At 45.9% G+C, this 16,583-nt stretch overlaps 1 protein-coding gene across 1 annotated transcript in view; it reads left to right on the top strand.

Moving 5' to 3' along the window:
- KCNMA1 (potassium calcium-activated channel subfamily M alpha 1) overlaps positions 1 to 16,583 on the top strand; it is a 736,200-nt gene that overhangs the window by 703,978 nt on the left and 15,639 nt on the right. The window contains exons 24-25 of the mRNA XM_040439127.1: positions 941 to 1,071; positions 12,190 to 12,384. Coding sequence (XP_040295061.1) covers positions 941 to 1,071; positions 12,190 to 12,384 — 326 coding nt within the window. The remainder of the gene's footprint in view (positions 1 to 940; positions 1,072 to 12,189; positions 12,385 to 16,583) is intronic.

The following is a 16,583-nucleotide window of genomic DNA, read 5'->3' as shown; positions in this document are numbered from 1 at the left end:
TTCTGTATGCCTTGCAGCTTTTTTCCTAGTGTTTGATTCTCATTTCTGACTTCTCTAGAGTGATCCAGCTCTTGGGTTATTGAAGAGCAGATAGCCAGCTTTTCTTGGGGGCAGTGGAAGGTTCTGAGACATATACAACAGAAAGAAACACGGAGAAGCAATTTAACATAAATCCACTATGTGTACCTACCTGCTACACATTTATGAATGTTTACATATTTCTGTATGCCTTGCAGCTTTTTCCCAGTGTTTGTTTCTCATTTCTGACTTCTCTAAAGTGATCCAGCTCTTGGGTCATTGAAGAGAAGATAGCCAGCTTTTCTTGGGGGCAGTGGAAGGTTCTGAGACATATACAACAGAAAGAAACACGGAGAAGCAATGCAACATAAATCCACTATGTGTACCTACCTGCTACACATTTATGAATGTTTACATATTTATGTATGCCTTGCAGCTTTTTCCCAGTGTTTGTTTCTCATTTCTGACTTCTCTAGAGTGATCAAGCTCTTGGGTCATTGAAGAGCAGATAGCCAGCTTTTCTTGGGGGCAAGGGAAGGTTCTGAGACATATACAACAGAAAGAAACACGGAGAAGCGATTCAACATAAATCCACTATGTGTACCTACCTGCTACACATTTATGAATGTTTAGATATTTCTATGTTACCTTTGAGTTTTTTATATATACTTGACATAAGTATTTTTTAAGTTATCATATAGTGGTGCAGGACCGAGTTACCTTATACCTAAGTGAAATGTATCAATCTTTTTCAATAGTGGATGGGTCTGACTATTTGACTATTTGCTGTGTCCAGCTATGGTCATCAGAAGTCAAGTTAGAATAGTACAATATCTTTTTTGAGTTAAATTTATGTTGGTAATTACTACACGTGTGCACTGCTATTCTCATCAGCTCATAACATGGTCTTTATGGCTTGCAGTTAATGATTCCAATGTTCAGTTCCTGGACCAGGATGATGATGATGACCCAGACACTGAGTTGTACCTAACCCAGCCTTTTGCCTGTGGCACTGCCTTTGCTGTAAGCGTTCTGGATTCACTCATGAGTGCGGTATGTGCGTTCATTTCATTATTATTATTATTATTATTTTTGTAGTGACTTGTTTATTATGATGCAGTGGTGGCAGCTGTTCTGAAACATCAAGCTATGTATACAGTATATGTATAAAATATACTCCATGAATAAGGGTTGTGTCGTAAATAATATTATTTGTGGGACAACCCCTTTAATCAGAAAATACTTGTTTAATTTCTGCTTTGTGACAGTGGTAGATTTTTTCAGGTCTTCTCTTCCTTAGGCCTCATGCACACGAACGTTTTTTTTCACGGTCCGCAAAAACAGGGTCCGTAGGTCCGTGATCCGTGACCGTTTTTTCGTCCGTGGGTCTTCCTTGATTTTTGGCGGATCCACGGACATGAAAAAAAAGTCATTTTGGTGTCCGCCTGGCCGTGCGGAGCCAACCGGATCCGTCCTGAATTACAATGCAAGTCAATGGGGACGGATCCGTTTGACGTTGACACAATATGGTGCCATTTCAAACGGATCCGTCCCCATTGACTTTCAATGTAAAGTCCGGAGTCCCTTTTATACCATCAGATCGGAGTTTTCTCCAATCCGATGGTATATTTTAACTTGAAGCGTCCCCATCACCATGGGAACGCCTCTATGTTAGAATATACTGTCGGATATGAGTTAGATCGTGAAACCTCATTTCCGACAGTATATTCTAACACAGAGGCGTTCCCATGGTGATGGGGACGCTTCTAGTTAGAATATACTACAAACTGTGTACATGACTGCCCCCTGCTGCCTAGCAGCATCCGATCTCTTACAGGGGGCCGTGATCAGCACAATTAACCCCTCAGGTGCCGCACCTGAAGGGGTTAATTGTACTATCATATCCCCCTGTAAGAGATCAGGGCTGCCAGGCAGCAGGGGGCAGACCCCCCCCCTCCCTCCCCAGTTTGAATATCATTGGTGGCCAGTGCGGCCCCCCCCCCCCCCCCCTTCCCCCATTGTAATAAATCGTTGGTGGCACAGTGTGCGCCCCCCCCTTCCTCCCTCTATTGTAATAATTCGTTGGTGGCACAGTGTGCCCCCCCCCCCCGCCTCCCCCCCCCCCTTCCTCCCTCTATTGTAATAATTCGTTGGTGGCACAGTGTGCGCCCCCCCCCCCCTTCCTCCCTCTATTGTAATAAATCGTTGGTGGCAATCATTGGCCCCCCTCCCTCTATAGCATTTTCAACATTGGTGGCCAGTGTGCGGCCACCCATCTTGCGCCCCCCCCCCCACCCCCCCCCCCCCCGATCATTGGTGGCAGCGGGTTACTAGCAATAGTACAAGATTCATACTTACCTGGGAGCTGTGATGTTCGTGTCCGGCCGGGAGCTCCTCCTACTGGTAAGTGACGGTTCATTTAGCAATGCGCCGCACAGACCTGTCACTGTCACTTACCAGTAGGTGGAGCTCCCGGCCGGACACGAACATCGCAGCAGCAGGTAAGTATTAATCTTCTACTATTGTACTATTGCTAAGTAACCATGGCAACGAGGACTGTAGTAGCGTCCTGGTTGCCATGGTTACCGATCGGAGCCCCAGCGAATAAACTGGGACTCCGATCGGAACTCCGCTGCCACCAATGATGATGGGGGGGAGGGGGGGGGGAGATGGGAGGCTGCACACTGGCCACTAACGTTGTTAATGCTATAGAGGGGGGGGGGCAATGGGGGGCGCACACTGTGCCACCAACGATTTATTACAATAGAGGGAGGAAGGGGGGGGGGCGCACACTGTGCCACCAACGAATTATTACAATAGAGGGAGGGGGGGGGGCCGCACTGGCCACCAATGATATTCAAACTGGGGGGGGGGGGGGGAGGGTCTGCCCCCTGCTGCCTGGCAGCCCTGATCTCTTACAGGGGGATATGATAGTACAATTAACCCTTTCAGGTGCCGCACCTGAAGGGGTTAATTGTGCTGATCACGGCCCCCTGTAAGAGATCGGGTGCTGCCAGGCAGCAGGGGGCAGTCTTGTACACAGTTTGTAGTGTATTCTAACTAGAAGCGTCCCCATCACCATGGGAACGCTTCTGTGTTAGAATATACTGTCGGTTCTGAGTTTTCACGAAGTGAAAACTCAGCTTTGAAAAAGCTTTTATGCAGACGGATCTTCGGATCCGTCTGTATAAAAACTAAACTACGGCCACGGATCACGGACACGGATGCCAATCTTGTGTGCATCCGTGTTCTTTCACGGACCCATTGACTTGAATGGGTCCGTGAACCGTTGGCCGTGAAAAAAATAGGACAGGTCATATTTTTTTCACGGCCAGGAAACACGGATCACGGATGCGGCTGCAAAACGGTGCATTTTCCGATTTTTCCACGGACCCATTGAAAGTCAATGGGTCCGCGAAAAAAAAACGGAAAACGGCACAACGGCCACGGGTGCACACAACGGTCGTGTGCATGAGGCCTTATGGAAACAATTTATGGGGTCATTTATCAAACTGGTGTAAAGTAGAACTTGCTCTTAATTGCCGATAGCAACCAGTCAGATTCCACCTTTCATTTTTAAAAAGCTCCTTTGGAAAATGAAAGGTGGAATCTGATTGGTTGCTATGGACAACTAAGCCAGTTCTACTTTACACCAGTTTGATAAATGACCCAATTAGTATATGTGAAAATAGATTTTTTTTATTTTTATTTTTTTACTGACTATGCACTAGTATTTGACCTACTATTTTATTAAATTAGATTACATCTTTTAACCTACTGTATTCCAGCAACTATCATGATGCCTTAAATATTGATATCCTAATGTACAGGGATGTATTTTCTACAATTTAAGGCCTCTTTCACACGAACGTGTGCACTCCGTGGCCGTATTGCGTACTCCATTTTGCGGTTCCGCAATACACGGGCTCCGTTCCGTGGGCATTCCGCATCACGGATGCGGACCTATTCACTTGAATTCGTCCGCAAATCCGGAGATGCGGAACGGAAGCACGGAACGGAACCTTACGGAAGTTCTATGGAGTCAACTTGCAGAATGACAGGCCGAACTGGATGGACAAATGTCTTTTTTCGGCCTTATGTACTATGTTACTAGAACATGCGGCAAGTAATGGGGCCCTCATAACTAGTGTTGAGCGAACTTCTGTTTTAAGTTCGGCGTCTAAAGTTCGGCTTCCGGTTAGCGGAGGATCCCGATATGGATTCCGAATTTCGTTGTGATCCGTGGTAGCGGAATCAATAATCGGCCATTATTGATTCCGCTACCACGGACCACAACGGAATTCGGAATCCATATCGGGATCCTCCGCTAACCGGAAGCCGAACTTTAGACGCCGAACTTAAAACAGAAGTTCGCTCAACACTACTCATAACCCTTTGCATAAATGTCATGTCACTGAGCAGACATATAGACATCACTACTGTGAGGAAGATCTAGTGCAGCAAACTACAAAGGATCAGGCCATATTAGTATTGGAATTTTCGAAGCAAGCAGAACACCAGAAGATTGCAAGAAAGAATTGTAAAAATGATCTCCAGAAATGGAAATTGAAATCTATTAATGCCCACCTGGTATGCAGGATATATCAAAATAAGTACCAGGCTCGTACTGTACTCCATGTACCATGTTACAATGCTATTCCCTAGAGATGAGCGAATCAAAGTTGATGAAGTGGAATTCGATCCCACTTTCAGGAAAAATTTGATTCACACCGAATCCGAATTTCCTCACGCTTCGTGGCTGCTGCTTGTGTTTGGACATGGAGCAAGGAACTCTGGGAACGAGGGATCACCCACAATGCTATGCATGCAGCCAATCAGCAGCCTGCCAGCCCTGTGATGTCACAGCCCTATAAATAGCCTCAGTCATCTGGGATTCAGCCATTTTCCATTGTACTTAGTGCAGGGAGAGATGTCAGCAGGCGCTAGGGAGAGTTCTAGGAAAGACTTTAAAACTTTTATTTTGCTGTATAGAAGTTCAGGGAAAGGATAGGGAGGAATAATTCCACAGTATTGAAGCAGAACAGGGTTCAGTAGAGGAGGTTACAGCCTGGGTAATAGTAACAATCCTATTATGCGGATCCAAATTGCCATTATACAGCTCTGTAATTTCAGCAAACCGTTCTTGTTAATGGGGTGCAAGTGCTGTTTGAAACAGCCATTAACAGAGTTTATTACAAGGAAACATTTCTACGTCTTATTTACTCTTGTGCAGTGCAGTTATATGTTATAAAACATTTTTTGGCTTGTATTAGTGGTAAAAAAAGGGCTTATTAGCCATTGTGTGGTGAAGTGAGAAAATTACAGCCCTTTTTGGCATGTATTAGTGGCAAAAAATATATATTTGCCGTTCAGCGGTGCAGTTATATGTTCTAAAGCCCTTTTTGTCGTGTATTAGTGGAAAAAATATATATTATTTGTCGTTCAGAGGTGCAGTTATATGTTCTAAATCCTTTTTTGGCGTGTATTAGTGGCAAAAAATATATTTTTTGCCGTTCCGCAGTGCCATATGGAAAAACGGAACGGAACCGGAAACACTACAGAAAAACGGATCTAGGAAAAATGGCCCGCAAAACACTGAAAAAGACATATGGTCGTGTGAACGAGCCCTTATGCCAATGATCTGTGAATGCGGATTACATCTTTGATAGTCAGAAAAAACTAAAACAAAGAATTTGTGCTTACGAAGTGTGGCGAAACCAACCTCGCCACTGTGTTTTGGAGGGGGCTGTTTGCCAGCCTCCTGCCCCAGGATTATGGCCCATACTAACTTTGAAGGAGAAGACAGACCGGCCGCACAGCTTAAATCTGTGGAACTGTTTTGGGCTGGAAAGCTATGTGTAACAGTCCTACAGGCTCACCAGAGTCAGAGGACAGCTGGCTGGAGGTAGGAGTGGAGCCCAGTGGCAAGGACCGCAGGCAGGTAGTAGGTGCAGGAAGTCTGGCAGAGGCGTAGTCGGTAGGCAGGCGGTGGGTCAGGGCAGGCGGCAGTAAGCGTGGTCAGACAATCCGGATGGCAACGGTGGTAGCAGTTCAGTAGGTAGGGACAAAGCAGAAGAGTCGGTAGTCAATTCCTGGTCAGCAGTGGACTTCCAGTAGTAGCAAGAGCAGCAGATGAGGAGAAGCTTGATCAAGGCTCAGGAGCTCAATAATCAGCAAGCTGGAGTGCAAGGGGCTGGACTTATATAAGGAAGTACCAGGTGTGGGGAATCAAGGGTGATGAGCAAGGCTTGGCAAGACTGAGGTTAAATAATAGGCTTCAGGGTGGAATGTCCAGAGAGGACAGTAGCCTAGTAAGCAGGGCTACCGCCTGGGATGTGGCTGGTCACGGGTTCGAATCCCGACACCATGCTTGTTGCCGGCCAAATGTGACTTCCATGGAATTCGGGAACCCCTGCTTGGATCTGGGTGATTTTTGGATATGTTGTTCACCCAGATCAGAGCTATCCATGGATGTATACATTATGGGGATGTGTGGGGTTTTGAGATGTTTTCTGTGTGTTTGGAAAAATGTGTGTTTTCTGTCTGGTAGTGATTAAGTTAGCCCATTAAGTTTGGTAATTGTATTTTGTGGATTGCGTCTCAGACAATGCCAGTGTGTTAGTTAATTGCGTCTCAGACAATGCTCATTGTATTTTGTTGATTGCGTTACAGACAGAGGGAAGGGGATTTTGTGTACAATTGCTGGGAGGGTTTCAATACTGTAAATGCATGTGATTGGCTAAAATATAAACTGTCACAGTCTTTTACAAGGGCCCCAGGGGGAGTGTCCCTTGCTAGGAGACCTGCATAAAAGGCTGAAAAATAACCCATTAAAGAGTTCCTGCTTTATCCCCTTTATGAAGTCTTGGCTCATGTTTGGGGGATGGGATAACTACACTCTTGGGGATTGCTATATCATAATACTCCCCTGAATATAAGCTCTTGTAAGAGCTTGTTCCTGGTTCCTGTCTCTGTATTTAGGAGAGGTTCACCCACTGGAGCCTGGAGCCTTGTCGTAGGTCCAGGGTGGGTAGGAGACGGCGAGACCTCCACCAAGCTTCGGCGGTTCGTGGGGTCTGCAGCGCTGACGGTGTCAAATGGAGTGCTTGGAGTCCTCTGGAAGCACTAGGAGCATCTATCAACGGAGGTACCCGGTCGGGGTGCTAGGCGTTCTGTTACATTAGTGGCAAGCAGTGGGATGGCGTCCTAGTGTGAGGAGAAGCAGCTCGGGGACACCGTTCGTGGATTTACAAAATTGAGGGCAACGCTAGTATCCGTACAGCGCCACTGGCTACAGCAATATGGATGCCGTTGGTTCCTGCACAGCATTCCATGAGGAAGATCGCCCGGATTACAGGGATGCCGAGCGGAAAGGCGTATGGCACCAGGCCCTGGAGGACGTGCAGCGTCGGAGGGGTGAAAGTCTTCCCAGTGAGGAGCAGAGATTACGAATGCGATTGACACTGCGACTACCTCTACTCCTCTACTGGGCGAGCAACCATTGATGGAGTGGGTGTCAGAGCTTGAGACACTGGTATGGCAGGAAACCTGGCTGGATGACGCTTACCAAGCACTATGGTGGGACACAGTACGACAGTCTCCATGGATGGAGGAGTTCGCCTAGCACGAAGGTGAGGAATATAATTGCCCTGGGTTATTGTGGGAGTCTTTTGAAGACATTGACTTTGGGAGCACAGAAGAATCTAGATTTTGGGACATTACTGACTACAGGGGGGACTTGCACAATTGGCCTACAACTAGTGGGGTGAGGGCAGATCTGACCTTTCTGGTCCAAAGGGAGTGGGAGCTGGAGCACGATTATCAACAGTTGTTTCGCTCCATTCAAGCCCAGTGCAAGATACAAGACAGTTGGATACCAGGCCCAGACTTGCAGCCCTACACCTGGCAAGTCACAGCTGAGGTATCCCCTACTTTCTCACCAACTGTGGAGGTAGGGGACTTTATAGACTGGTACTGGGAGGAACCCCAGTCGGCAGGTGGAGATCGAACCGTAGTCACTCCACCGACCCAACAGGGTGGCTGGGGAGGCGGCCCAGATCCCCAACTGCCACTGGGAGTCCAGGGGGAGGAGATGGTCGGTCCCTCACCCCTGCAACAACAAGCATCACGGGTAGTGGAGACAGTCGTTCTCACTCCCCAGCGGCAGTGTACTTTGAAGGGAGAGGAGACAACCGGTCTCTCTCCCAAACCACAGGGGGACAGCACCCCTAACTCCGATGGTGCAGATGGGATCGCAGTTTCTGCACCAGGCCTACCGGGATGCTGGACCGCCGGTACGGATCCCCCACCAACCCTGCAGGAATGCCAGGAGGAGGAGGTAAATGATCCCTCCTCTCCACAGCTGATCCACAACAAGGTCCTGGGGGCAGGATTCCCTGACCCCATCCCAGCAGAAGAGCTGGCATCTGGGCAGAGCGCAGTCGGCCTCTGCCCTCCCCTATCCTCTTCTCCAGAGCCAGACTTCCCACAGGTTACCCCAGCGGAAGAGCTGGCATCTGGGCAGAGCGCAGTCGGCCTCTGCCCTCTCCTATCCTCTTCTCCAGAGCCGGACTTCCCACAGGCTACCCCAGCGGAAGAGCTGGCATCTGGGCAGAGTGCAGTCGGCCTCTGCCCTCCCCTATGCTCTTGTCCAGAGGCTGACTCCCCACTGGCTACCCCAGCGGAAGAGCTGGCACCGGGCTGAGCGCAGTCGGCCTCTGCCCACCAAGTACCTACAGCTCCAAGCTAGAGAACCACAAGGAAGCAATGAGTAGCAGATGCCCACTCAACAGCTGGGGACATACAGAACAGAGTCAGGCCCCAAAATTCAACAGGTCCAGTATTGGGTTGTGGGTGGACTGCCAGACTAACTCAGGTACTGACCGGCGTGAGGTCAGGTATCTGGTTAGTCTTCCCTGGGAGGGGGAGATGTGTGGCGAAACCAACCTCGCCACAGTGTTTTGGAGCGGGCTGTTTGCCAGCCTCCTGGCCCAGGATTATGGCCCATACTAACTTTGAAGGAGAAGACAGACCGGCCGCACAGCTTAAATCTGTGGAACTGTTTTGGGCAGGAAAGCCATGCTTGCAGCTGGCCAAATGTGACTTCCATGGAATTCGGGAACCCCTGCTCGGATCTGGGTGATTTTTGGATATGTTGTTCACCCAGATCAGAGCTATCCATGGATGTATACATTATGGGGATGTGTGGGGTTTTGAGGTGTTTTCTGTGTGTTGGGAAAAATGTGTGTTTTCTGTCTGGTAGTGATTAAGTTAGCCCATTACGTTTGGTAATTGTATTTTGTGGATTGCGTCTCAGACAATGCCAGTGTGTTAGTTAATTGCATCTCAGACAATGCTCATTGTATTTTGTTGATTGCGTTACAGACAGAGGGAAGGGGATTTTGTGTACAATTTCTGGGAGGGTTTCAATACTGTAAATGCATGTGATTGGCTAAAATATAAACTGTCACAGTCTTTTACAAGGGCCCCAGGGGGAGTGTCCCTTGCTAGGAGACCTGCATAAAAGGCTGAAAAATAACCCATTAAAGAGTTCCTGCTTTACCCCTTTATGAAGTCTTGGCTCATGTTTGGGGAATGGGATAACTACACTCTTGGGGATTGCTATATCATAATACTCCCCTGAGTATAAGCTCTTGTAAGAGCTTGTTCCTGGTTCCTGTCTCTGGATTTAGGAGAGGTTCACCCACTGGAGCCTCGAGCCTTGTCGTAGGTCCAGGGTGGGTAGGAGACGGCGAGACCTCCACCAAGCTTCGGCAGTTCGTGGGGTCTGCAGCGCTGACGGTGTCAAGTGGAGTGCTTGGAGTCCTCTGGAAGCACTAGGAGCATCTATCAACGGAGGTACCCAGTCGGGGTGCTAGGCGTTCCGTTACACAAAGCACTTGCTGTTTTAGAATAGCGTAACGTGCACATATACATATGTGGGTCTGAAAATTCTATTCCGGCAATGTCTTCTATGGGCTACCATCCATAGAAGACATGACGATTACACTTTTCTAGGCATATCTATGCTGTAAATATGGCTAATGGAATAGGGAAGTCCTGACATGATCGTGTAAGGCTTCATGAACAGCTACTATATTTTTAGCAGTAGGATAAAACCACTTGTAAAATGCCAAGCTTATTTAATATGTTCACATGGTTAATAAGAAGCCATTTCATCTGTGACCAAATGCTGCAGAATGTCCCTGTTTGGACTACACCCTTAAACCCAAGCCTGTCGGTTGACAGCGTGCACTGGTGCACTTTCTACAGGGAAGAGAGACAATTCTAATGAAGTAGTAATCATCATGACACAACATTAATATTTAACACATCCATTGTGGGCCCGGCCGTGCAGTCACTGTCAGGTTGTCAGTGCGGCCAGGAATTTGTAAGCTTTCCATATACCCTAGAGTTTTTTAAAAGGACACCCGGCTGTCTAGCATTTAGTTGAATGTTTAATTGATACATGTTGCTGTCAGAGCAGCTAAAAGAGAGTTTAACAGCACCCAAGACCTGAGTCCAGTGAAAGATAATGAGCTGTGACATTTGCAACACAAAAAGCAGGCTCCCAAACCAATGCATGTCATGTCTGAAAAGGCATTCATGCTTTCACTACACCCAGCATCCTACAATTATATGTCTTGGTGCCCTTATTAACTGTTGCATGGAAACGCTGTACCAGGTTATTTAATAAAGGTAGGAATAGATGAACGCCGATAATATTGTAGCTAGGGCTGCACACCAACAAGGACGAATAGCAACTACCTTCTAAAATTAACATGCACTAGTCAAACCTGCCTGATAGAGATGAATGAATCGATTCTACATGTATTAAATTTATTACAAATTTCCCGAAAGATTCTAATTTCGGCAATTAAGAAACTTTTCTTATTAGTCCTGCACAAATTTCTCAAAATGGTGGCCAACATTTTACAGCTCAGAAGGCAGAGAAAAAGGCATCTGTCACCAATAAAGATAATTTTTGGAACATATTGTAATTTAAAAAAAATGATGGTGCAATGTGTTTTTAAACAGGCTTGGACACAATACAGACCTAGGAGACCTCAGAGGGTCATTTATGACTTTTCAGGGCAATCTGGGCACTTTTGATTCAGACCAAATTTATTTGACCCTAATGGAATCTGACGGTTGGTTAAACCAAATTGGACTGACCAGAATTTGGGGAAATTCGTACATCTCTACTGCCTGATATTAGTTGACTCTTACATTTAAATTGTTATTGTAAAATCTTTCATGTTATAGCAAATGTCAGAGTAAAATACAGCTATCACCATATGTATAGCTCAAATGTCAGCATTAGCAGCGTGTGATGATGCTGTTTTCCCAGTAGCAATGCTTTTGTTCACCTGGGGCAAATATTTAGTTTTATGCTGTATAATTTGGCTAAGGTGGTACTCATTCTCCCTTGCACCCTGGGCACATATCCCACCATTCCAATCTATTAGAACCACATGTCCTGTCATTGCTACAGGCTGATGTTCCGCTACACAGCTATGGTATTTGGTTAAAATAGTTTAGCTAAAGGGGTCAATGTACTGTAATGTTCTTGCCAAAATGCTTTTACAGCATCATTGCACAACAAAACTCATATAGACTAGCCACACTGATGTCCATGTAAGGCCTCTTTCACACTGGCGTGTGCGGCCCGTTGCTGTATTGCGGCCCGCAAAATTCACGCCGCAATACACGGGCGCCGTTCCGTGGGCATTCCGCATCACGGATGCGGACCAATTCACTTGAATGGGTCCGCAAATCCGGAGATGCGGAATGGTGCGTTACGGAACCTCAGAACAGAAGCCTACTGAAGCACTACGGAGTGCTTCCATGGGGTTTCGTCCCGTACTTCCGTTCCGCAAAAAGATAGAACATGTCCTATCTTTTTGCGCAGAGGCCGGTTCGCGGACCCATTCAAGTGAATGGGTCCGCGATACGCTGTGGCTGCCCCACGGACTGTGCTCGTGCATTGCGGCCTGCAGCACGATCACGGGCCGCACAAGCCAGTGTCAAAGAGGCCTAACTGTAGTGGATAGAAGCAGTAGTAAAAGTTAGTATAATGCATGTAGTTGATGGATACATAGTAGGAGAGGGCGCATAACTCTGTTGATATGACTGCACTGCTAATCTGTTTTATAATTTATATTTTCCCAGACATACTTCAATGATAACATCTTAACTCTGATCCGAACATTGGTGACAGGGGGAGCAACACCAGAGCTAGAATCCTTAATTGCAGAAGAGAATGCATTACGTGGAGGGTACAGCACCCCTCAAACTTTAGCTAACAGGGACCGTTGTCGAGTAGCTCAGTTGGCTCTGTATGATGGTCCATTTGCTGACCTTGGGGTAAGGAACAAATTCTAATCCATGAAGCAAAATAAAAATATAAAATGGTAGTTTGAGCATGTACAGTACAGACCAAAAGTTTGGACACACCTTCTCATTCAAAGAGTTTTCTTTATTTTCATGACTATGAATGCATCAAAACTATGAATTAACACATGTGGAATTATATACATAACAAACAAGTGTGAAACAACTGAAAATATGTCATATTCTACAGTCGTGGCCAAAAGTTTTGAGAATTACATAAATATTGGAAATTGGAAAAGTTGCTGCTTAAGTTTTTATAATAGCAATTTGCATATACTCCAGAATGTTATGAAGAGTGATCAGATGAATTGCATAGTCCTTCTTTGCCATGAAAATTAACTTAATCCCAAAAAAAAACTTTCCACTGCATTTCATTGCTGTCATTAAAGGACCTGCTGAGATCATTTCAGTAATCGTCTTGTTAACTCAGGTGAGAATGTTGACAGGCACAAGGCTGGAGATCATTATGTCAGGCTGATTGAGTTAAAATGACAGACTTGACATGTTAAAGGGAGGGTGATTCTTGAAATCATTGTTGTTCCATTGTTAACCATGGTGACCTGCAAAGAAACGCGTGCAGCCATCATTGCGTTGCATAAAAATGGCTTCACAGGCAAGGATATTGTGGCTACTAAGATTGCACCTCAATTAACAATTTATAGGATCATCAAGAACTTCAAGGAAAGAGGTTCAATTCTTGTTAAAAAAGGCTTCAGGGCGTCCAAGAAAGTCCAGCAAGCACCAGGATCGTCTCCTAAAGAGGATTCAGCTGCAGGATCGGAGTGCCACCAGTGAAGAGCTTGCTCAAGAATGGCAGCAGGCAGGTGTGAGCGCATCTGCATGCACAGTGAGGCGAAGACTTTTGGAAGATGGCCTGGTGTCAAAAAAGGGCAGCAAAGAAGCCACTTCTCTCCAAAAAAAACATCAGGGACAGATTGATCTTCTGCAGAAAGTTTGGTGAATGGACTCCTGAGGACTGGGGCAAAGTCATATTCTCCGATGAAGCCTCTTTCCGATTGTTTGGGGCATCTGGAAAAAGGCTTGTCCGGAGAAGAAAAGGTGAGCGCTACCATCAGTCCTGTGTCATGCCAACAGTAAAGCATCCTGAGGCCATTCATGTGTGGGGTTGCTTCTCATCCAAGGGAGTGGGCTCACTCACAATTTTGCCCAAAAACACAGCCATGAATAAAGAATGGTACCAAAACACCCTCCAACAGCAACTTCTTCCAACAATCCAACAACTGTTTGGTGAAGAACAATGCATTTTCCAGCACGATGGAGCACCGTGCCATAAGGCAAGTGATAACTAAGTGGCTCGGGGACCAAAACGTTGACATTTTGGGTCCATGGCCTGGAAACACCCCAGATCTTAATCCCATTGAGAACTTGTGGTCAATCCTCAAGAGGCGGGTGGACAAACAAAAACCCACTAATTCTGACAAACTCCAAGAAGTGATTATGAAAGAATGGGTTGCTATCAGTCAGGAATTGGCCCAGAAGTTGATTGAGAGCATGCCCAGTCGAATTGCAGAGGTCCTGAAAAAGAAGGGCCAACACTGCAAATACTGACTCTTTGCATAAATGTCATGTAATTGTCGATAAAAGCCTTTAAAACGTATGAAGTGCGTGTAATTATATTTCACAACATCACAGAAACAACTGAAACAAAGATCTAAAAGCAGTTTAGCAGCAAACTTTGTGAAAACTAATATTTGTGTCATTCTCAAAACTTTTGGCCACTACTGTAGGTTCTTCAAAGTAGCCACCTTTTGCTTTGATTACTGCTTTGCACACTCTTGGCATTCTCTTGATGAGCTTCAAGAGGTAGTCCCCTAAAATGGTCTTCCAACAGTCTTGAAGGAGTTCCCAGAGATGCTTAGCACTTGTTGGCCCTTTTGCCTTCACTCTGCGGTCCAGCTCACCCCAAACCATCTGTTTGGATTCAGGTCCGGTGACTGTGGAGGCCAGGTCATCTGGCGCAGCACCCCATCACTCTCCTTCATGGTCAAATAGCCCTTACTTTCAAAGTGTTCCCAATTTTTCGGCTGACTGACTGACCTTAATTTCTTAAAGTAATGATGGCCACTCGTTTTTCTTTACTTAGCTGCTTTTTTCTTGACATAATACCAATTCTAACAGTCTATTCAGTAGGACTATCAGCTGTGTATACACCTGACTTCTCCTCAACGCAACTGATGGTCCCAACCCCATTTATAAGGCAAGAAATCACACTTATTAAACCTGACAGGGCACACCTGTGAAGTGAAAACCATTTCAGGGGACTACCTCTTGAAGCTCATCAAGAGAATGCCAAGAGTGTGCAAAACAGTAATCAAAGCAAAAGGTGGCTACTTTGAAGAACCTAGAATATGACTTATTTTCTGTTGTTTCACACTTGTTTTTTATGTATATAATTCCACATGTGTTAATTCATAGTTTTGATGCCTTCAGTGTGAATCTACAATTTTCATAGTCATGAAAACTTTTGGTCTGTACGGTATATACAGATGTAGCAAATGCTACACATGGTAAATACACAGTTTCTGCAAACTTCAATTTAAGTTTTTTATGGTGTTTGTTCAGTGTCAATTTAAAGAGGACCTTTCACCTTGAAAAACATTGTGAACTAAGTATGCTGCCATGGAGAGCGGTGCCCAGGGATCTCCCTGCACTTACTATTACCCCTGGGCGCCGCTCCGTTCTCCCGTTATCCCCTCCGGTATCTTTACTCACTAAGTTATAGTAGGCGGTGTCTGCCCTTGTCCTGTGGGCGTCTCCACCTCCTAGGGTGCAGCGCTGGCCAATCGCAGCGCACAGCTCTCAGCCTGGGAGTTCTTTTCTCCCAGGCTGTGAGCTGTGCGCTGCGATTGGCCAGCGCTACAGCCTAGGAGAAGGAGACGCCCACAGGACAAGGGCAGACACCGCCTACTATAACTTAGTGAGTGAAGATACCAGAGCCTATACCGGGAGAACGGAGCGGCGCCCAGGGATAATAGTAAGTGCAGGGAGATCCCTGGGCACCGCTCTCCATGTCTGTATACTTAGTTCACAATGTTTTTCAAGGTGAAAGGTCCTCTTTAAAGTTTGTTGCAAATGTGCAATTAGCATACTACACACGCACACACACATAACGGTGACTGTAATAGAAAATGCATCCAGCAGAGTTCTTGTTCCACTACTGCAGTCTGCAGTATATGTAAAAATATCCATGCTCATGAAAATTACTTTGTGGAATTAGTAATAATAGTTGTAATGCAAATACATCAGCTATTTTGAATTCACAAAATACCCAGGACAAACCAACACGGAAGTATCTTTGCATGCTGTCCCACTGGCCTAATTTTGTAAACAGTGGAATTCACCAGCCCCCCCCCCTCCATGCTTGAAACAGGAGCTGCTAAGAATGAACCCCCTTATGCTTGCTAATGCTTTCATGTTTGTGCTGAATGCAATAGGAGCCACCCCCCATTAGCTTAGTACTATCCACATCACACTTTACTTTTCTGTACAGCGCTTCCATATGGGTGCAGAATGCAGTAAGAGTGCCCAGTCACAGGTTGGTGAAGCAGGAGAAGCTGAGTGGAAGGCGAAGGTTAGTGTAGCAAGAGCAGCTCTCCACTACACTGCTGAGTGCAGAGCCCAGTAGAGTGAGCTTGGATGAAACAGCTTTTTTCTCCTCCTTCCCCCCCCAGCTTGGTATAACCCACATCACGCTGTACATTCCTGTACAGCACTTCGATGTGGCCGCTCACTGTGAGTGTAGCAGGAGCTGCTCTCCGCTATGTTTTCAATGGGTGACTCACATTGGTGAGTGTGGGCCACAGTGTCCTCTACAGTATACACAATTAGGTGTCAAGCCCTCCTCTATTGGCCCACATAAATATACTGTATTTTCTAGACTATAAGATGCACTAGACTGTAATATGGACCCCAGGATTATACAACAGAAAATTATTAAGTTATTAAACCTTCCCAATGGTTTGATGTGTAAAGGCTCACTGTCAGTAAAGGTCAGTAACTTACATAGACTGCAAAACTGCATACAAACAGCATCATACAACCACATGGTGACAGTGTTTTGGATATACAGTATATGTGTGTATGTATATATATTTATATATATATATATATATATATATATATATATATATACATATATACAGTTGCAAGAA

The sequence above is a fragment of the Bufo bufo genome, chromosome 6, assembly GCF_905171765.1.
Source record: "Bufo bufo chromosome 6, aBufBuf1.1, whole genome shotgun sequence".
Classification (NCBI taxonomy): Eukaryota; Metazoa; Chordata; class Amphibia; order Anura; family Bufonidae; genus Bufo; species Bufo bufo.
The sequence above is the reverse complement of the archived record's forward strand: the minus strand, read 5'-3'. Positions and strand labels throughout refer to the sequence as shown.